At 51.2% G+C, this 21,254-nt stretch overlaps 1 protein-coding gene across 6 annotated transcripts; it reads right to left on the bottom strand.

Moving 5' to 3' along the window:
• Positions 1 to 257: 257 nt before the first annotated feature.
• TCOF1 (treacle ribosome biogenesis factor 1) lies at positions 258 to 19,835 on the bottom strand. 6 transcript variants are annotated; one of them, XM_033073136.2, is made up of 18 exons: positions 19,725 to 19,835; positions 19,144 to 19,199; positions 16,420 to 16,562; positions 15,607 to 15,713; positions 14,991 to 15,339; positions 14,080 to 14,165; positions 13,392 to 13,616; positions 12,548 to 12,808; positions 8,782 to 8,956; positions 8,493 to 8,635; positions 6,492 to 6,656; positions 5,823 to 6,051; positions 5,513 to 5,601; positions 4,574 to 4,802; positions 2,979 to 3,563; positions 1,793 to 1,926; positions 1,245 to 1,281; positions 258 to 793 (listed from the first exon to the last, which is right to left on the bottom strand). In XM_033073136.2, exons 1-17 carry the CDS (start codon positions 19,833 to 19,835, stop codon positions 1,249 to 1,251), a joined length of 3,120 nt encoding a protein of 1,039 aa, XP_032929027.1. In that variant the 3' UTR covers positions 258 to 793; positions 1,245 to 1,248. The 6 variants fall into 6 exon arrangements, with proteins under 6 accessions (XP_032929027.1, XP_032929031.1, XP_032929026.1 ...); XM_033073140.2 differs by having other exon boundaries at positions 1,245 to 1,278; XM_033073135.2 differs by having other exon boundaries at positions 258 to 1,281.
• Positions 19,836 to 21,254: the final 1,419 nt, after the last annotated feature.

Raw genomic sequence — 21,254 nt, 5'->3', positions numbered from 1 at the left:
TTGCAGCTGTCTGAGGTTATAAATAAATGAAACTTTACATAAAAAAGAGAAAGAAAAATCTCTGCAGGCACTTGGACAGCTGTATCTCCACTCAGGATTGGCTGTGTTCCTTGTCCCATTTCTGGCCCATCCCTTGTTTGATTTCACTTGTACCCTGGGGTCCCCCTGCCCCAGACTGGCAGACACTGGGCTCTGTTCTCCCACTCTCCTCTCCCTCCCAGCCAGCTTGGCCTCCCCTAAAAGCAGCTGAAGTAAAATCTGTTTGTTGTTTTTTATTTTGTATTTCATAAAAAAAACCAAAACAAAAATGGACTCTGCCATGGCTGAGAACAGCTGTTGGACACAACTGTTCAGTGCAACTCCAGGGACATGATAATCACCGCTGTCAGTGTTAGAATAAAAAGGAAACCCGAGAGCTTTCTTTGTAGTAGCAAAAGGACTGACACCACAAGTCACAGGAGGAGGGAAAAGAGGTAAAAGTTTTTCTCAAAAATATAGCTCTGGTAAGAGAAAGGGATGGCTGGGTGTCAATGTGGGGAAAAGCAGTTTATGCTCTGCTCTGGTCAAACTGCCTCCTCCAGTTCCATTCCATCTGGAGGGACTATAAACACATCTTCAGGCCTCAGCAGGGTAGGAGGAGGCAGAAAGTTACACAACTCTGCTCTAAAAGTCACAGTTAAAAGAAATTATAAATTACTATTTTTTAAAAAGTTGGAATTCTCCAGGTGAGCTTCCTTTTCCTCTCTTCTGTTTGATCTTCACCCATAAATCTTTAATCACAGGAATGCGGTACCTTTGGGGAGAGGAGTTAAAAGTTAGGGATGGGGAGGAGAACAGTCTTACAGCTGAGCAGAGCATGGGCAGAGGCATCTGGTCCACTTCTAGGTGGCTACAACATCACCATCCACTCCCCATCACTTTTCCAAGCTCCCTGTGGTCAGCAGGGACAGACAGACACTGCCAGAGGCCGCTCATCTCTGCTGGTGACAGAGGTCAGCAACACTCAGGCTGCACATCCCGTTCTCAGCAGCTAGAGTTGAGGTCAGACACATCCAGAGAAGCCAGCACACAGCTGCACAACATTCCTCACACTGCTTCACTCCCTGGCCCTCTGATCCAAGGCCAGGCTGGCTCAGTGAGCTCTTAGAGAGCACACTGTCTTCCCAAAACTGGCCAGGAGTTGTGAATGTGGCCGAGGTTACGCCGCTCAGAGTACCAGTGGCCCGTCCCCACAGGCCATGTACCTTCTCACAATCCTTCAGGCTCAGCTCCTTTCTTCTTCTAAAAATAGAAAGGGGAAAGAATACATCAGTATCATTTGCACTACAGACATGAAGGACCCAGCAAAGCCACAGAGGTTTCCTGGATGTATCCTGCAGAGGTGGCAGCCACCACAAGGAACATTCTGTAGTCTCCCTCTGTCACTCCTTCAAGCCCTTGGGATGGGATGCAGAAGCCTACCAAGCCCTCAGGAATTCCAGCTTCTGCTGAGAATGAGATGAACAGACAGCTGGAGAGCAGCACCTACTCCTTAGACAGGACTAAGTCCTTTGCCACCAAAAGGGTCCCTGGGTTTGACCATTCAGGAAAAGGAATCTCCTAGGGCAACCAGTACAGGAACAAGCCCTTTGAGTCACTCTAGTCCCAACCAAAGGTCAGGGTGTCTTAAGACTGGCCACAGTGAACTGTAGGCTTCCCTGTACTGCCAGCAAGGCCAGGACATGGCTCTGCTCTTTCTCCAGCCTGGCACTTCTGCTGGGATGAGCACCACAGCCCAGAGTGTGACACATACCTTCTTCTTCTTCTTGTGAGCCTCAGCAGAGCCATCTGCTACAGACACCCCTTCCAAGGATGCCTTTTTGCTCTTCTTTTCTTTTTCAGTCTTCTTTTCTTTTTCAGTCTTCTTTTCTTTTTCAGTCTTCTTTTCTAGGAAGGGGAAAGAAAAGGCAGCTAAGAGAGGGACTCTGGTATTGTCAGCCTCTGAGAGGGAACACAGTCTGGTAGGAGCATCTCCAGGAAGTTTTTGATCATATCCAAACCTGAGCAAGATTTCCAGAGCAGGAACTGGGTGAAGGCAGAGCTCTACCCACAGGCAGCTGCATCCAGGGATGTTTCCCTAATATCCCTGAGCCAGAGCAGCTTGATCCCACCATCTGTGCACACACATGGGTGAAATTACACAGAATTCCCTTCTTTCCACCTTCTGCTGCCCACCTGCTCCAAGGAACTGATTCTGGGCTGGAGCAGATCAGCACCTGTGCCACCTTTGCCACATGCCAGAAACAAGAGCCAGGGGAGCTGCTAACACAGGGTAGACACGAGGTTCAGCTCAGTACAACTGCTCAAGAGGCTCCACTCATCCCTGTTAAACAGCTCACACAGGGGCCAATAGACAAGTCTGTCTCCTCCAGAATTAAGGGCTGCATTTCAGCAGAACAGAAACATCAAATCTGGCCCAGCCAATCCACATCCTCCTGCCCTTTTTCTTTAAAGCCTACCAGATCCAGCACATAACCAGCTCTTATTTGCAAATATAGGCTGCACTGCAAAGAAATAAAATGGCCTTTGGATTAGGGCAGAAAAACAAGCTGTAGAAAGGTCAAAAGTGACAGGACAAGTGGAAATAGCCTCGAGTTTAGGGGAAATGTAGGTTGAATATCAGGAAAAACTTCTTCACTGAAAAGGTTGTCAAACACTGGAACAGGCTGTCCAGGTCACCAGCCCTGCAGGCATTTAAAAGATGTGTAGATATGGTACATGGGGATATGGTTTGGGGATGGGCCTGGGTTAATGGTTGGACTTGATGATCTTGGAGGCCCCTTTTCCAAGCCCCATGACTATGATTCCCTGGGGGAAGCAGCCAAGCAGGAAGCCAGTGGGAAAAGTGGGTGCTATCTGCAAGGCTCTGCACCAGAGGCTGAATGTGCATCAGCTGCAAGAACCTATTGCAAATCAGGCCCTGAGTGTAGGATGCTTACTTTTAGCTGCTTTTTTCTTTTCCTTGCTGCCTGTCACCTTCTCCAGGTCACCATCTGCTTTCTTCTTTTTCTTTTTGGGTACTTCTTCAGTAGTTTGCCCTTTCCGTTTCTTCTCCTTGGGCTGCCCCACAGCCCCATCCTCTCCTGTCAGCTTCCGCTTCTGAGACGTTTTCTGCTTCTTATTCTCTTTGTCTTTGCTCTTGGGTGTTTTCACAGCCCTGTCTGTTGTGGAGGACGGTTTCTTTTTCTCCTTTTCTTTTTTCTCTTTTTTCTCCTTTTTGTCCTTTTTCTTCTTCTTCTTCACTTCCGACCCCTCTGCTGTCTGCACTGCAGGGGTTTTGTCAGAAGTGGTGACCTCAGTTTCACTCCCTGAGCTTGGCTGCTGTGACTCTGGGATGGAGAGCAGGGCATGTGATGATGCTGAGGTCACTTGCACCCCTGTTGCCCCAACATTGTTCTCTTTTGTTGTCAGGGTTTTCTTCAGTGAGGAAGCTTTGAGGCTGGTGTGACCTGGCTCTGTTTTTCCTGCCACCTTCTTTTTGTTGGAGGCCTCTGTAGCTTCCTGCCCTGATGGGGGGTTGTTTTCTGCAGAAACAGACAAAAGAAAGATTACTCAGGGAGCATGCATTACACAGACTAGTCACAGGAGGATGGAAATATGCATTTGAAGAGGAGCATCCAGTTCTTCTCTCAAAAAAAACCAAGCTAACTTTCTGACATCAGTAGCAGAGTCAGAGAAAGATGCCTCAACCTGAAGTGGGTGACAACAGCCACAACAGCTCTGGCTGTTTGACAACATGGGTGAGCATAGACGGAGCAGTCCTTCCCTAGGACACCATCCCCAGGAAGTTGGGGACTTCCCAAGGCAGTGAGGGTCTCCACTGGTGTAATCACCAGTGGCCAAGCCCAGAGCCCCTGGGCCCTCTTGAGCCCCTATACAGAGAGTTCTGACTTCTTCATCATCCCTTTGCACTATTTCATGATGAGCCCAAGGGACCAACAGACCTATCTGAACTTCTAGAGCGGGCCAGAGTTCATCTGAAGGTGCCAGGGTCACACCAGAGCAGAAGCAGCTCCAGCTCCAAGTGTTACAATTTGCCAACAAACCAGGGAAATGGTGGGACATTTTGCTTCTCCACAGATCTCCTCACTTGCTTCTCCTCCTCTGCTCTCCAGAAATGCAGCAGAGCCCACACAGCCCAAGGGGAGGCTTGAATACCAGCACTGTGCAGCAGATGTTCTTCAGGCAGCATTTGAACATTCCACAGAAGCCAGCAATGCAGTGTACACTGGCTCCAGGGAGAGCCCTACCTGCTCATGTTAATTTACTGTGGTTAAATCACATCTTGGAAGAGGCAAAGGCACTGAGCCTTGGAGGCAGCCAGCACAAGCAGGGTGTTGAGAGAGAAGACTGCTATGGCCAGGGAAGCCAGCAGACGGCAGCAGCACTCCATGCTGTGGTTCCATGGTAGAGACACACTGGGAACAGGGCCTGTCCCAGTGACACCCTCCCCAGTGTCACCCTCCTGAGCCAGCATGGCTTCTCTCCTTCCCTCGGGCCAAGCAAATTCCCAACCTTGCCAAAGGAGACCCACCTGTTTTGTGGTTTGCAGCCACCTGGTTGTCATCTGTTTCAGAGTCACTGCTGTCACTGCTTGAGCTGTCAGCTGGGGCTGCTTTCAGGGAGCCCTTGGTGAGGGAGTTTGCAGCACTCCCAGCTGCCTTCCCTTGCCCCACCTCACCTCCAGGCTGGGGAGGAACCGTCTTTGGTGCCTGGGGCGTTACTGGGGTCTTGGAGAGGACTGGGTAGCCTGTGAGGAGGGACTGAAACAGCACAGACACAATGAAGAGTCACAGCAGGGCAGCCTCCCACACACCAGACATGCAGCTCAGTCTCTGCTGCTATTGTCCTTGTACTTCAAGTGAAGGGCCCACCTTTGACCACCTGTGGAGCCAGCTCTGAGAGCCCAGGGCTACCAGGAGAGGGGGCAGCACTGACAGACACCAGCTGAGCTGACAGCTTTGAGGGCTGGCAGCCAGAGGTTCTCCTTTGCTCTCGCCCAGCAAGGCAGGCTGGGGGGAGGCTCTGGGCCATCAGCGTGCGCCCACGCACACTTAATGCACTGCAGATGTGCTGCACGCCCTGCACGTTACTTACAAAGGGAATTTAATGTCTTGGACACGGCTTAAGTTACAAACTAAAGTGGGGGAAAAAAATCCCTGCTGCCATTGGCACTGTGCACCAGTTCTCCTGGTTTAACCCTTGCAAGATACCACATCCTCTTTTCTCTTCTCCCAGGGAAGGCATCATGAACCCTGCCTGCCTGGGGAAGCACTCCAGGTTCAAAATTTTCTCCCTCTGCCTCCACTAAAAGGTCTTGCTCACACCACTGCACTGGGGAACCCCCATTTCTCTGCCAGCAAACCCCACCCAGCACCCCATCTGCTATGGCTGAAAATTGAGTCTCTCAGTCCTGTTTAGGAACCAGCTGCAAGACCTGAGAGGATCCAGCCTGCCTGCCCAAGTACCACACCTGTGATGCTGCATCCTCCTCCTCCTCACTGGACTCCGAGGAAGATCTGTGGGCTGGCTGGGTCCCTCCTGGTTTCTGTGGAGAACCTGCTGGAAAAGAGCAGAGTTCCCCCTGTCAAAGCACTGCTGCCTGGAGCTGAGCTCACCTCCCCAGCACAGGCACTGCCACCCTTCTGCCTCCAAAAAAATAGGAGTGCTCTAGCAGGCTGGAGAGGAGGAATGCCTCTCCAACCACTGCAAACCTGCCATGGGGTAACCAAAGGCTGTCCCCATCCCAGTAGCACCAAGAGCATCTTCTGGAGAGAACTAACCAGGTTTGGAAGGCTGCTTGGGTGCCTCCTCATCACTGTCAGAGGAACTGCTGCTGTCTGAGGTGTTCACTGCATGAGTGGGTGGCACGGCCTGGCTTGGGTGGCTGTCCTGTCCTGGCTGCAGGACTGGTTTCCTTGCCTTGGCAGTGGAATTTCCTGGGGCGGCAGTGCTGGCAGAAGGAGCTTTTCCCACAGGAACCGTTTGCTTTTGGCTAGAAGCAGTGGGGACCTAGGGAGAGGGAGATGAAATAGTTATTCCTCCTTCCAGATCTAACTGCTCACATCCATAAGCAGCAGCCCAGAGTAGATGGGCTTGGACCACCCTTCTTCAGCTGTACCGCTCCAGTTTGTGTCACAGTCAGCCCAAGAACTCTCAGAGGGCCCAGCTCATCCCAAGGTGAAGCGGGCAGCTGAGGCCAAGCAGACAACTCCCATCATAAAAGGAAAGAAGCAGCCAGCCAGCTGGGAGCCAGGAACAGCAGAGTACCAGGGCTACCCTCTGCTCCTCTGCCTCATCTAATGGCTTGATAACTGTGGTTAGGATAGAGCAGCCCCTCTCTCCCAGCTTCATGAATATATATCCCTCAGCTGGGGACATGGCACCAGCCCCAGACCAATCTTCTCCCTCTCCCCAGGAAAGCTCCCCACCTTAGTCTCCTCCATCATTACCTTTCCTTCCAGCATGTTGTGCTCTGAGCTCAAGCTCTCAGACACTCCACTCACTGCAGGGACAGCAGGAGTTTTTTTCCTCTTCCCTGAAGGCAGGCTGGCATTTGCCTTTGCAGCCACCATGCTCGGAACTGCAGTTACTCTGACGTTCTGCTGGGACAGACTCTAATAGAGATGAGAAAGAAAATCAGGGCAGAGCAAACTTGGGGGGAAAAGATACAGAGACATACACCAACTACTAAGCCTTTCCATCATCTTCAGCACAGCACCAAGACTTGTTTTTTACTTCCCTCCTTTGCAGACCAGCTCTGCCTCCCATGAGCCTCTGAGCAGGGCCTCTGGCACAGCCAGGTGCAGAAACGAGGGTCAGCACCCTCAGGAGTGCCAAAAGCATTAGTTCAGTGCCCCAAAGGCACCTACCCTGAGGGCAGCCAGGGGAAATGTGCTGTGCTTGCAGGCTGTGAATCCCTACCCAGTGCAGCACCAGCAAGACTGCAGTTGCAAACCTTTGCAGAGCGGGCACTTGGACTCCTGGATGTCTTTTACACTCTAAAAATCACACACCAAGACTTAATTGGCAACAGAGATAAACAAAGACACCAACCACAGGGAAAATCTGCCTCCAGGTCCACAAGCCAAAAACAGATTGGGGATCAAATTAACAAGAGCAATTTTGTTGCTGCACATTTGAAATCTCCCATCAAACTTAAGAGGGGTTAAAAATAGAAAGGCCAGGGGCATGGAAAGCAGGCGGTGAGGACAGGTCCATGACACAAACACCAGCAGAGGAGGGAGAGAGCCACGAAGGAGCACTCAGCCTCCTGGTTTGTGTTACCAACGAGGCTGTGTGAGCAGCTCTCCCCCTGCAGAACTCTGACAAGCTGAGCCTTTGTGGGCTGACATTTCCCTCACACAACATCTGGCCTTGGGAAAGGAAAAGGCCCCACTCCGTCGCACAGAGCTGCCAGCCCAACGTGAGCTCTTGACTCTCTCACACAAAGCTCAAGTTACAGCAACTGCATTATTTTATACAATCTCAGTAATATAAACATGCTTTACTCAAGGACTGCTCAGGATGGCTGCCTGCCCATCAGCTGGAAGGAGACAGCTTTTCCACTGCCACAGCCTCAGGCCAACATGGGGAAAGGTTTCCTGAGTGCTCATAATGTCCCTCTCCCAGCAAAGGCATGTGTGGGGTAAAAAGTATCCTTGGCTGCCAAGCCCTGGGCTCAGAGCACCAGCCAGGCCACCCCCACGTGGAAAAGTAGTCATGTCCCTCAGTCAGTGGGTTTTTCTACGTGGTTTTAGGGCTCAAATTGCAGGTGCAGGCTCCCCCAAGACAGCTTCACACCGAGGCAGCTCTGGCCCTAGGGAGCTCAGCCACAGCTTTACAGGACTGGTATGGAGACACAAAAAACTCCAGTGGGAGAGTTGGGATCAGCTCCATGAGACTCAGGGGTGCTCTCAGCACAGATAATGGGGTCACCTCCCTTCTCCAAGGCAGGGGCCTGGCTCCTCCAGCTGAAAGGCAGCAGAACCACTATGCTACTCTTCAGGGCAGATCCTGCCATCCTCCCAAGGCTTGTGGAAAAGAAAACCAAATAACTTCAGAGGCATGTGAGGAATTAAGCAATGGGTTGCCTTGGAGCTACATAGATCATGGAAAGATTCTTCCTGTAAGGATTTGGCTGCTTTTCTGGCCTAAATTCCTGGAGTAGAGCAGAGGGGACAGTCCCAGGGAAGGTCTGGGCTTGTGTGTCTACTCATGTTCCTGTCAAAGCACTCACACTCTCCACTGCTCTCACACACTGCAAGATTGCTGTGGCTGAGGTGTGCACCCAGAGCTGGACCCTTGGACATGGCCAAAATAAGCTGATCCAGCCAACAGGAGGCTCCTCTGCACTAATCATCACCTGCACAATCACCATCATCCAACTCCTGACACCTCCTGAGCGTGCAGCACCAAAAGCCTCAACTGCCAGCAGGTCAGCAGCTCCTCACCTGGGAAGGGGGGACTATTTCATCCTCTGAATCTGACTCCTCACTGGAATCATCGCTGCTGTCCACAGCTGGGGGGGCTGTAGCTGGTGCTGAAGGTGGTGCCTTTTTCACGTTTGTTGGCTGGGGCACAGAATTGGTTTTTACTGCAGGAAAAGCATAAGAGATTGTCACTGTGAGAAAGAATTGCTCTCTGTGGTTGTCCAGAGCAGGAGCTGCTCCATGTGCAAGGAAGAGTAAAAAACCCATAAGGATGCAGGTGAGGGATCCTGGCTACTACCAGGCAACTTACCAGCTTGTGGAGGCTGTCTCTGTGCTGCAGGAGACTCCTCCTCACTGTCAGACGAGTCACTGCTCCCACTTTCTGAAACCTGGCTTTTCAAGGTGCTTACCACTGCTTTTTCAGGCTGCACAGCTTTATCAGCCTGGCTCTGGTCAGGAATAGGCCTAGGCTGGTCTGACAACCTCTAACAAAAAAGAAACACAGGCCAGAAATGCACTATTAGTACAGGAGTTGTTTCGGAGTTTAAGTGCAGTTTCAGCTCAGGTTGGGTTTTGTTTTACCCTAGCAGAGATGTTACTAACACTCACTCTGAACTCAGCAACTTCCTTCTGACAGAAAGCCCAAGTATGTCTCACATGAGCATACAGGCTATTAGTGCTTCTAACAACAGTTCAGGCAATCAGTGGGAGGTGGGAAGCCTTCTGCCATCACACTTGCAAGGTTCAGAGACAGCATTAGAGCAGCTACAGCCTAGAGCTGCTAGAGAGCTCAGTGTAGACACAGGGCTGACACAAGGGTTGGGAACACAGGGCAGGCAGAGACAGAGTGTGACTCAACCTGGAAGCTGATTTGTCAAAAGGTCAAAGAGTTTAGAAATCTCCAGACAACAAAACAACTCTGACACTCACTTGGGCTGTGTCTTTCTGCAGCACTTGTCAACACTCAGATGTTCCAGAACAGACCACAAGCCACTTTCCCTGCTGTGTCAGCACTAGGAAGCCACAGTCACCTGTGCCCCAGATACACAACTACCAGGTGAGACTCCCTCCTCCTGGCCCCTCCCCAATGGCTGTAGATCCCTCTCCTGCACACTGAAGGTTAGTGGTAGCAGAGGAGAGAAGTGCCTGTGGAATGATCTGGGAATTTCCTCCCCTGCAGATATTCCCCAGGCTGGCAAAGCTCTGCACTCATTTACTCCACTCATGGCTCATCTCTGGGCTGCTCTGCCAAGGAGTACATTGTGTTTGCCAGGGCAGGCAGGCCCTGTGCACCCTGCATGTGATGCCAGCCTGCTTTGGTGCTCCATGAGAGATTCCTGCCCAGCTGCACCATCCCTGCTATGCTGCTAATGCAGTGATATCCCCACAGCACACAGCAGAGACCAATCCTACTGCGCTTCTGGCACAGCCCTGCCATGGGCTGCCATTGGGGCACTGTTTATCATCTCCAAGCCAAACACTAAACAGACAACAGCATCTGCATGTTTATCCCATTACAGAACAGCTCTCTGAACAAGCCAAGCACATTTTGACTCTGCTTAGAGAAACAGAAACCTCCACAAGTGCTTGGGGAGGGGGACCACAAACCTCACTTCTGTATTTTGTTTTGATACCAGTGAGTCACAGTCTCCAGGAGAGAGGCCAGCTTTGCAATGCTGAAGAGACAAGTACTTGAAGCAGTCAGAAGAATTCACACAGACTGCTCTGAACGTGCTAAATTCCTCTCTGCTGTTCTGAACACTGCTGTGCAAGGGAAGAGCTTACCAAGATCAGAGCCTGCTGCATTTTAAGCTCACTCAGTTTTAAGCCCTTCATAGCAACGGTCTGGCTTCTTCCTCTATGTGGATGCACAGGGCTGCTCGATTTTCCTAACTTAGCAACAGAGCTGCCATGCAGGGGCATCATAACACAGAAAGAACCATAAGGTTTACACAGCCTCAGCTCTTCCTGGGAGACAGCCAAGGTCCATCCATCCATATCAGATGGATGACAGCCTCAGGTGGGATCCAGCCAACAGCATGGCCAAATCACATCCAGGGAGCAGGTAACACAGGCAGAGCTCCTAACAACAGCTTGAGAGTCACAGGTACTGAAGTAACTCAGAGAGGAGGAGAATAACTCAAGAGGAAATAATTTTTCCTGCTCCCTCTCCAGCCCCCAAAGCAGGAGCTGCCTGTGGCTCAGTGAGTGTGATGACTCAGCTCCTGCACAACCCATCTGCCACTCGCTGGGTCCATTTGCATCCTGCAGCTCTGCACGACAAGAGGGGAACAACACTGAGCCACGTGCTGGGAGCACGTTGTAAAATCACACTCCAGCACTGCCCGTGTGCTGTTGGGAGCACCAGCACTGGCACCAGCACCTCAGCTGTGCCATGGCCCAGCCAAGGGGCAACTGCCACCTGCACAGGAGGGGGAACAGGGATCAAGGAGGAAAAGAGACCCTCCAAGGAGATTTGGCCTCTTCTCATACAGCTTGCAGTCCAAGATTAAAAGTTGCTGGCACAACTTCTGCCAGCACAACCCACACGGGTTTTCCTAGGATGCTCAAGGAAGACACGGGTTCCCAACACATGGATGCACGTGTATTTCACACCCACTCCTTGTAAACAAAAGCCAAAGCCTGTCTATAGAGGGCTCAAAAGGCACCTTTGGCTCAAAATACTCAGGAAAAAAGCAGCAGAACAAAATTAGCAGTTACAAAAGAGAAGCAGCTCACAGCATCTTTAAGGTCAGACTGTACCCCATCACCATCCTTTGCCCCCAAAATATGCAAACACCTTGTTAACTTCTTTAACTAAATATTCCTGAGTCTTCAGGGGTAAACATACCAATTAAGCAGTTCCATTTAGGCATGATGTTCATTTTAATTGTGCTAATCCACCCCCACAGGGAAAGATGAAGCAGCTTCCAACGCTCTGTATCTGTTTGGATCTTGCACAGAAGCCAGAGGAAGTTGCAGGATACAGTAAGTCAGTGGTTAGCATATGCCCAAGTAGCAGATGGTGAAGGATGAGCTAAGAAGAGTTTGACTGGGAGGACAGGACTGTGGACACAGCTAAGCCCAGTGGTTTATCTTCAGGCTTCACTTGTGGTCTTTGCCTGCAGGCTACTAACATGGGAAGGAATAGCCTGTATGGCAAAAATAGAGCTCCCCTGATAAGCTCTTCCTTGCTGACTCTGACTGGTGATGGGTAAATGTCAGTTTGCAAGAGGGAAGATGCTGAAGTGGTTAAATCAGCAGGTAAGACTTGCTGTTGAAAGCTTCACAGAATCAACACTGGAGAACACAACCCACTCCAGCACATAAATCCTGCTTAGAGACAAATCCCAACGGTTTTACAGTGGGACCTCATGGCACAGGTATCAAATAGCTGTTCCTGTCACCTAGAGCTGAATCCTCACATATCATCAATCATGCAGGAAGACAGCAGCACAGAACCAACTGTGAGAGAAACATCCCCCTCCACCCACCTTAGCAGACCAAAGCTATGAAGACAAAAATGCAGAGCCTTGCTGGCTCCTGCCTGTCAATAGTCAAAGGACACGTTGACAAAGAGCCTCCTTGCAAGGACACGTGAGGCTCTACCCCCAGCTTCCCTTCCTCCCTTGCAGACAGTAAGGCTGCATCTCCAAGACTGCTTTCAGGGCTCTTTCTGAAGGGCCCTGCAGCTCAGACTTGAGGCAGAAGGTCTCAGTACAACGTGCCTAGGGATGCTCTCAGGAAGGGATTTCCACCCCATGGAGTTTTAGCCACCTGAGTCCAGTGTGAGCTCCCAGCCCTCATTTGATTGAAGAACTCTGACTAAACCCTCAGCTCTAGAGGGGAAGGGCATGAGTAAATAGCTGGTATCAAACTATTTGCCTCCCACCTCCTCCAGTACAACTGTGTGAGAAGAGTGAGACTGTACTTGCTTCCAAAGAGAAAGATCTTCCTCTCTGAGGGACTGAGAAACAAGGTATTCTTGCTGTTTCAAGATCAGTGGCAACATTTAAGGGACAAATGCTTTTCTTGCATGTCCCATCCCTTGGCACTGGGTTGAATGCAGCACCTACCTTCTGGCTTATGGGCACAGGGACATCCTCCTCTTCACTGGCTGATGAGGCAGAGCTCTCCACTACCTTTATACTTTCAGCAGATTTCACAGCAGCAGCAGTCCTTCCCAGTGTGGTTTTAGCCTGCTTTGGCACTGTTGGTTTTGGTGCTGTCTTCCCTTGTGACAGTGGAAGTGTTTTTGCTGGAGCTGCTTTGACAGAGAGTGATGCTGCTGGTGTAGGTTTCACTGGGGATGGGACGACTTTTGGAGGTGGCTTTGTCTGGACAAGATACGAACAGAATGAAATAAGGCAAATGCCACAGCAGCATTAATTCATTTGCTCAGACTGTAACCAAGGGAAGACATTTCAGAGGCCCCTGGGAAAGGCAAACCCTGAAGGAAGATTAGGGACTGGCAGGACACAAGGAATTCTTTCATCTAGCTTTCTTCATCAGCCTGCTGTTACTACCAGTCCCCTCCAGTGAGCTACAAGGCAGCACTTTGCACTCTCCACAGCAGGGAAGCCCAGCTGCACTACAGTTTGACAAATTAGACACTATTTATTGCAATTTATACCTGAGAAGTAAATTCCACCATGATAATTTGACTCTTCGGGTGGGAAAAGAATCACTGGGGGTTTTTTTCTTTTAAAAGTACTGATGGATTTTTCTAAGAAAGGCACAATGGGTTGATTAAAGCTCAGAGCAAAGACATGGAGGTGCCTTACAACACCTCACGCCTCCTTCCTCCCACCCCCAACATGACTTTGCTACACACTACATGCATTTACAAAATTTTCTTTTAATGGCAGCTCCTAGCCCTGAGAGGCATGCAAGGAGAGGGAGGATCTCAGAGACACGCACTTGGGTTACTAATGGATGCTCTTCATCTTCACTGTCCGATGAGCCACTGCTCTCTGAGGTGTCATCAGGCTGTGCAGCCCCAGGAGCTGCTATTGATGCAGGTCTGGCCTGGCTTGCTGCCACTGCTGTTTGCTTCACTGCATTCTTCTTAAGGGACACTGAAGCAGCAGGTGCACTTTTCACAGGTGCTGCGTTAGACCGCACTGTTTTCACAGCTGGCTTGGCCTGGGAAGAGAGGGAACAAAAGGGAACAGGAGAATCAAGTAACACCTCTGAAGAAAATGGCTGAAAGCTCTAACTGCATGGAATCTGTTTTAAAGCAAGCTACCTTGCTAATTTTGACCAGGACAGGCTTTTCAGACCCATAAGCTGTGGAATATCTGAAGCAAGCCACTTTTTCCATGGACTGCCTGACTATATCCATCGAATTGCATACTAATCACCTTCTACAGATCCAAGCATCTCCCTCAGCTTCAGGCACTAGTAGAAACTGGAATAGAATTGTTGATGTCAACAGGGTTTAGTGGGGCTCTGAGCCACACAGCATGTGCTCTGGTCTTGGGTTTGGGGATTTCATGCATCCAAGGTAATGAGTGCTGTCAGAATACAGGACTGCAGCATTTCTTCTCTTCTTCAAAAGAAGGGAAGTGATTTCCTAGAGACAAAGAATCCATGTTGGAGAGGTTACCTGGATGGCTGGAATTGCCAGCTCCTCCTCAGAGGATGTGTCCTCACTTGATTCCTCACTGCTGCTCTCAGCCCCAGCAGCTGGTTCTGAAACACAAGCAAGGAGATGTCACAGCTGCTGCCTGCTCTGAGCCTCCAGAGCGTGATGCTAATGTTGCTTTTGAAGTCAGGGAAGCAAAACAAGCCACAGAGAGGGCTAAGGGGATTTACAGGGAATGGGACCTAGCCTTGCTGAAAATATCAGTGGCCTGCTAGGAACAACTTCTCCAGACAAATGCTGGCCCACAAACACATCTCGTTGACTGCAACAGTTGGGAAATGCTTCCTGGCCACCCTCTGACCCTATGGGATACTGCCCAGCCACACACAGCTCCCTGCAGGGGCACCCATCCTGGCTGGGTTCCCCTGGATAAGAGCCAAGAGGAGGATCATTTCCAGAACTTCAATGATCTGTTTCTCACCCTCCTCCTCCAACACACACAGACACACTTCAAAGCACTTAAAGATTTCCCTGAAGACTTCAAACCCCAAAACGAATCACTTTGCAATTGGGACTAAAGAGAAAACACTGCAGTGCTTTCCATAAAGCTGAAAGTATCAGCATTAGTACTGCACCTCCTCCGGACTAACATACTACACTGTTAGCCCCAGCCCCTGGGTATGTGCTGGGTGCTGCCAGACATCTTAGCACAGGATCTGCTGCTTGAAATGGGAGCAAGCACGCTGCATTCATCCCACGGAGCTCCGGAGCTGGCTGATCTGCAGTGTTCTAGCAGCCTCCCCAAGGAACAAGCATCACTCTGAGCTTTCCAGCAAGGGAGCTGAAAGGAACATGCTGAAGGCACGTCTCAGATCCAGTGTGCAGCAGAGCTGGAGCTCACACACATCTACACCACCCTGCAGGCTACTCACCCGCTTTGGGGGCTGGGGCCTTCACAGCTGGTGTCTCCTCTTCCTCCTCGCTCTCGGATGAGGAGCTGCTGCTGCTGCTGGAACTTTCTGGTGCTTTGGTTGGTACTGGTGCTTTGTTTTGCCCTACTTTGGCCACAGCTGCTGTGGCATGTCCAGGTTTCCCAGGACTGGGCAGTTTCTGGGTGTTGGCTGGGGCTGGAGCTGCAGCTGGGGCATTGGGCTGCTGCTTGTTAGAGAGCACAGTTCTGTCAGCAGCAGAGAGCCCTGCTGCTCTGCCTGCTGGGGCAGTGGGCTTGGGAGGAGAATGCAGGGAGTTGGCAGCTTTGCCACCCACCACAGCTGCTGTCACCTATGGGAAATAAAGGAAATTAGAAGGCTACACACAGATGAGGAGCTAAACTGGAGACAATGTACCCACAAGAGCAATGTGGCAGCAAGGTAAGCCATAGAGCTTCAAGGCAGCATTTGGGGGACAGGCATCTAAGAAAATGCTTATGGCAACGTAAGGAGGGTAATTTCCACCCCAAGACACAATTCTACTCCTCATGCTGAGGAATCTGGGACAGTCCTGGCCTCAGAGTACCACCAGCCTTCAAAGCCAGGAGCATTGACCTACCGTCACTGCACCTTTCCCAGCCAGAGCCTCCTCTTCCGACGACGACTCATCTTCCTCGCTGCTTTCTACATTCACTACCGAGTTTGTGGCCAGAGAAAGGCTGGCAGCTGCACAGGAGAGAGCCACAGAGCAGCTGTGTGAGTGTGCTTCTCACACCAATACAGTCTCTGGTTTGCAGGAGGGCCCCATCTCCACACCTGACCCAAGACCATCACCACTGCTCTCCCTGTGACAGGCAAGTGCTTTGCTCCTCCATCCTATCACTCTCTCACCCACCAAGACAGGGAATCTGTCAAGATCTGCAGCTTTCTACAGGCTGATCTACAGCAGATCAGACTGAGCCAAAATAGATCAGACGTGTTTTTGTTAGACTCTGCAAGCCAACACCTCCCACACCAGCTGCACGAAAGATCTGTCCCCTCCTCAGACTGAGGGCACTGCTTTCCAGACCAACTAACAAGACCCTCCCTGACCCACGAAACAGGCCTGCCTTTGCTGGCCCAACACACACATGGGACCAACTAGAAGGTGCTCCACAGTGGGCAGCAAGAGGCTCCCAAAGTCTCATCTATGCAACACCACCCATCCCTCCCCAATGAATCATAACAGGTTTTTTCTTGCCTCAGCAGACATCTGTGCTCCTCAGAAACTCCACATGAGAAGGGGGTATTAAATTAGTTGTCCTATTTTTCTATTAGCACAAATGAATAGCCACCACTTTTACAAGCATTTTCTCCAGCCAAGCAAGCTGAGCTGCTCCTACACAAGTCTCCAGTCCTACTCTGTCAACTCCAGGGAGATAAAGGCTCCTACCACATGCAGCTTTCGCCTTCTCTTTCTCATCCTCTTCTTTCTCTGAGCTCTCAGAGCTGCTCACGGGATCAGGAACTCTGATCTTTTCTGGGATGGCTGCCTCCTCATCACTCACGTTTCTTCTCTTGGAATTTGAGGGAGTTCTGAGGGAAGACAATGGGTGTCAAAATGGGGAAAAAAATATCTTGAACAAATGAGAAGATAATTATTCCTTCACTCTCAGATCAGGATCCTGCCTAAGAATAGGCAGTGTCATTTCTCTGCAGAGGAATTCCTAAGGGGGTGGGAAATACTTCTTTACCTCCAAGGGACATCTCCAGTCCTCAGTAAACTTCCAAGAGCAACATATTCCTGCCACACTCAGGAGAAATACTGAACCTAAACGATTTTTCTGTGTCCTAGGCAGACTTTCTCTCACTTTAGCAGAGAAATAAAAACATACAGTCAGGCTGGGGCTCAATAGAAGGCATCCTACAGAACAAAGTCTCCAGGAGGCAGCTACAGCCTAAGAGTAAGCACAGCCTCAGGGTGGGGGCAGATATCCCCAAATACCAGGTCCTGGCATTCCAGAGTCAGGAGAAGCCAATCTAAAGGCTACAAAAGCAATTTAGCTTGAGCTCCCAAGTCAAAAAGACAGGAAAGTCAGGTTGCAGAGAGGTTTAAGAAGGGAAGTAGCTGGACCTACAGAAGATGTGTTAGAAAAAGAGGAGGAAGACGCCACACAAGTATTAAACACTTGAGCTGCTCAACTGGGCTAAAACATTAAGCTGGAGAAAGATTTCTCCAGACTCTAAATCCTACCTGCACCAGAACAGATTATGTGGCTAAAGTTACCCATGTTTTCATTTGAGAATTAAAGACAACACATTTGTTTTATTACAAGGATAATACTGGGCACATGCAGTATGATTCACACATGCAGTGCTTCTAAGCCCTGGGACACACAGTTACCAGAAGTGAATGTCCTCACTTCTGGGCCAGTTTACCTCATTTTATTTGTTTATCTGTTTTAAAAACAAGATTACTTTAGCAATTTGATGAGGAGTGTTCTGGCAGTGCAGCTGTAATAGCAAATTTTGTGCAAACAGGCTAAGCCAAAGGCACATTTGCTCTTAGAAAGTCCTGTAACTACTCCAATAATCCTTTTAATAAAGCAACAGGGCAGCCCACACAGGCAGCTCTGATCCAGTGGAAGCTGACAGCACAACACAGACAGATGTGACAATTCATTGTGAGTGACCAGGAGCTCAGGGATACCCTGCAAAGGGAAGAAATGCTTCTGCTAGCAGTGTCCTTGTGGCATGCCAGAACATCTGAGGCTGCAGGGCTCAGGCTGCTCCCAGGGCTGAGCAGTCCAGCTTTCCCCAGCTTCCAGGCACCCTTCCACCCCCTCTCTGCATCCTCCAAGAGTAAATGCAGCTCTGGAGGGAGGTCACTCCTGGAACTGCAAGTCTCAGCTTTAGGCTCACTCTAAGAGAGTTTCTGGAGAACAGCACCAAGGATGGTCTTGGTGAGAAGGGTAAGAGCCACAGGGCACATTAAGGAAGGACATTTTTGGGCCAAAAGCCTATGAAGCAACAGGATGTGAAAAAGACAGCTCACTCACAGGAGCACTCCAGGATAAAGATAATTACTGGCCAACACATCCCTCATTTTGACTCCCAACCAGGCAGAACTCAGAACAGGAATAACAGATGTCTTGGTAGGGCAGGACCAGAACAGAAGGGTGATGCTGAAGAAAAAGGAATTAAACCTGATGCAAATGCCCTGCTGCCCCCCAAGTTTAAAAGCAGCAGTGTCTGGGAGAGTTTGCTGCAGCAGGCAGGATAACCAGCAGGTGGGAAGGTCACCATCAGCACCCATGAGAGGAACAATCTGTTAGAGGGAGGAACTGCAAACCTATTTCTAAGCTGCTACATCTTCATCTAAACCCAGCCTTTCTCCTACTCAGGTATGGAGGACAAGAGCAAGGCATGAGGCATGGAGCAGAAAACACCTTTGAAAAAACAGTTCCCAAGGCTGCTGGCATGGCCATGCTAAGCAGATCTTCACTCCAGTGCTCTCAACTCCACAGACTCTCAGATAACCCAACACTGAGGCTGCCACAGGCCTCTCTGCAGTGCTGCATTCCAACATCCAACCAAATTAAACACAGGATGGGTGCAAATATCACAGATGGGAAGGCTCCCTCCTGCAGGCTAATGATGCAGGAAGGCATTTGGAACATGTAAGAACTTGAAAGGACAGGCTGAAACCAAGAGATTTCCTCTGAGTCAGATCATCTATGCTAAGGTTTAAGTCCCTGTAAGAGCTTTGGCATTTCAGCATCTGCTCAACTTCTCTGTTCTTGGGTCAATAATCCTGCAAAGCACGTGGTTTTAAAAAGAAAGTGAAACAAAACTGGGGAACAGATTTCTTACAGTAAAGCATGACTTTGAGCTCCACAACACTCCAGCAGCAACCAGCACAAACAGCATCAAGTTGTTCAAAACTAAAGTAACAACTTATCTCCAAGCTCAGGAGATTTTAAACCAGCATAATCCTGAACATCTGAAATGAACTGCTGTGAAACCAGAGGTTAGGAGAAAACTCTGCTGAGCACAATTATCATTGGAAATCCTTTGACAACATGGAATTCCAACAAAAAAAATCACACATGCCATGGAGCTAAGACGTCGGCACAGTCTGGAATCTATTTGATATTCATTCCTTGCTTTGACTTACTTTTCCCAGTGAGTAAAGATGTCCTCGAGAGAGGCTGAAAACGAAGGCAGCAATTTCTGTGAAAGCAGAGCGAACACCAGTCAGGCACCAGCCCCGTTTCGGGATGTGACCACCAGATAGAAACAGCCACCCATCCAAGCCTCCCCGGGAAAGCGGGGCCGTGTCTCCCTGCACACACCTCCCGGTGAATCCCTCCCACTCCCCGCCCCGCTGCACCCAGGGCCGCGTGTTCCCCTGGAGACTTCTCCCGGAGCAGCACGTGTTCGGGGAGCACCAGCCCCCCGGTACGGGAGGCTCTACCGGGCAGGCTGCCAGCCTTCTCCCCGGCCGGCTCGGCCCGTGGGCACCGGGAGCACCCGCTGGGTACCGGGACACCACGTGGGTGCAGCACGGACCTGCGGGCCAGCGTGGAGCCACCGCCCCGCGGCGCGCCCGGCACCCACATGGCGCTCCCGGTGATCGCTGAGGACGCAAAGCGGGACCGGGCCCTGCGGCTCCGCCGAGGCCCGCGCTCCGGGACCGCCCACCCCCCTCCGCGTCCCCGCTGCCTCCCCTGCGGCCCGGTCCCGGCCGCCCTTTACCTGCCCGCTCTGCGCCTGCAGCTCCCGGGCGGCCCGCGCGAAGCCACCACGGAGCAGGTGCTGGTGGATGAGGGCGAGCAGCTCCCGCCCGCCGCCGCCGTCGGCGGCCATGGCGCGGCCCGCGTGCCGCGCCGGAGAAACGCCACTTCCGCTTCCGCCGCGCGGCCCCATGGGAAGCGTAGTTCCGGGGGGTGTGGGGGCGGCACGTGAGGGGACTCGGCGGGGAGGGGTTTGTCACCCATGTGGGTCTGTGACACCGCCCCGGGGGGAGAGGCGGAGGGAGAAGGAGGGGATCACCCCATGAGGCTCTCTCACACCCCCTCGGCTGGGGATGGGGGACAAAGAAAAGTGGGGGTCACTTCACGGTGGTGAAGTGACAGGGATGGGTGAGCAGGGAAAGGGTGCGCACCCCATGGCGGCTCCCTCCAGCGCCCTGGCGGGGGATGGAGGAGAAGGGAAAGCAGGGGGATCACCCCGTGGCCGGAGCAGGGCCCCTCACACCCCCTGGGCGAGCAGAGAGCTCAGGGGGAAGGATGAGCTGCTCACCAGCGGGGGTGGCACAGCGGGGGCTGCTGCAGCAACACCATATGTAACTCTATATATTTCAGAACAGTTTTCCATGAGATTCATCCACAGTGCTCCGAAAGCCAAATCCTCAGAGCTGATTTAGTGGGACTTTGAGCTACTTGGAAGTGTCGCTCTGGCGTTTGTGGCTTAAATAAGCAAAGGGCCAGAGGGAAGAAGCTGCTCCTGATGCAGAGCAGCTGTTGGAGAGGGGCCTGTGACAGAGGGGCTGCCCCACTACCACCCCTCACCCCGTGCTGATGCTTTCCAGGAAAAATCTGGCTCCCATCATTTTGGCAGGGGTTTATTTTTGGAAGGTTTAATAATGTCCATGGTGCGCCTGTCGCTCATTCAAAATACAGACCCTTTATTTGTATTCATAGGCAGGATTAAATATAAAACTGGCGTGCCTCCAGCTGGCTCTTGCACCAAACGTCTTTGACACCAGCATCGTCCAAGTCTGTAAAGCCACGGTCCAGGTGGCAGTTTTACAGCTCCTGTAAATGAATTGCAGACCTGGACAGCCCTTTCTGGGACTGACCTCCCCCTGCTCAAGTGGTCACTGCAGCCTGGTGTAAATGTGGCCTCAGCACACACCACGATGGGGTGGCTGGGCTGCAATGGTGTCCCAGCACAACTGGGGCTGCTTTGAGGTGACCTGGGGCACGAAGTCTCAGCTGCTGGCCTGGTTTCTCCTACCTGGAGAGGAAAAATCAGATGAAGCATCCCAGAGAGCAGAGAAGGGTGTCTCCTGGGGAGGCTGTGGATGGGGCTGAGCAGATAGAGGAACCTGAGGATGCTGTTCATGGCCTCAAATTGAGGTTGGGTGCAGACTGAGCCCCTGGTGCCCAAAAAGAGCTCTGTGTGCTGCAGGGATGGGGATGAACAGCTTTGGACGTTCTTCGACATGGTCTGGAATGGCTTTGTTTATTTAAAGAAAAATCTGAACACTAACCCAGCTCCCAC

The sequence above is a fragment of the Catharus ustulatus genome, chromosome 15 (assembly GCF_009819885.2).
Source record: "Catharus ustulatus isolate bCatUst1 chromosome 15, bCatUst1.pri.v2, whole genome shotgun sequence".
NCBI classification, from domain to species: Eukaryota; Metazoa; Chordata; class Aves; order Passeriformes; family Turdidae; genus Catharus; species Catharus ustulatus.
This window is presented reverse-complemented; position numbering and strand designations above follow the sequence as displayed.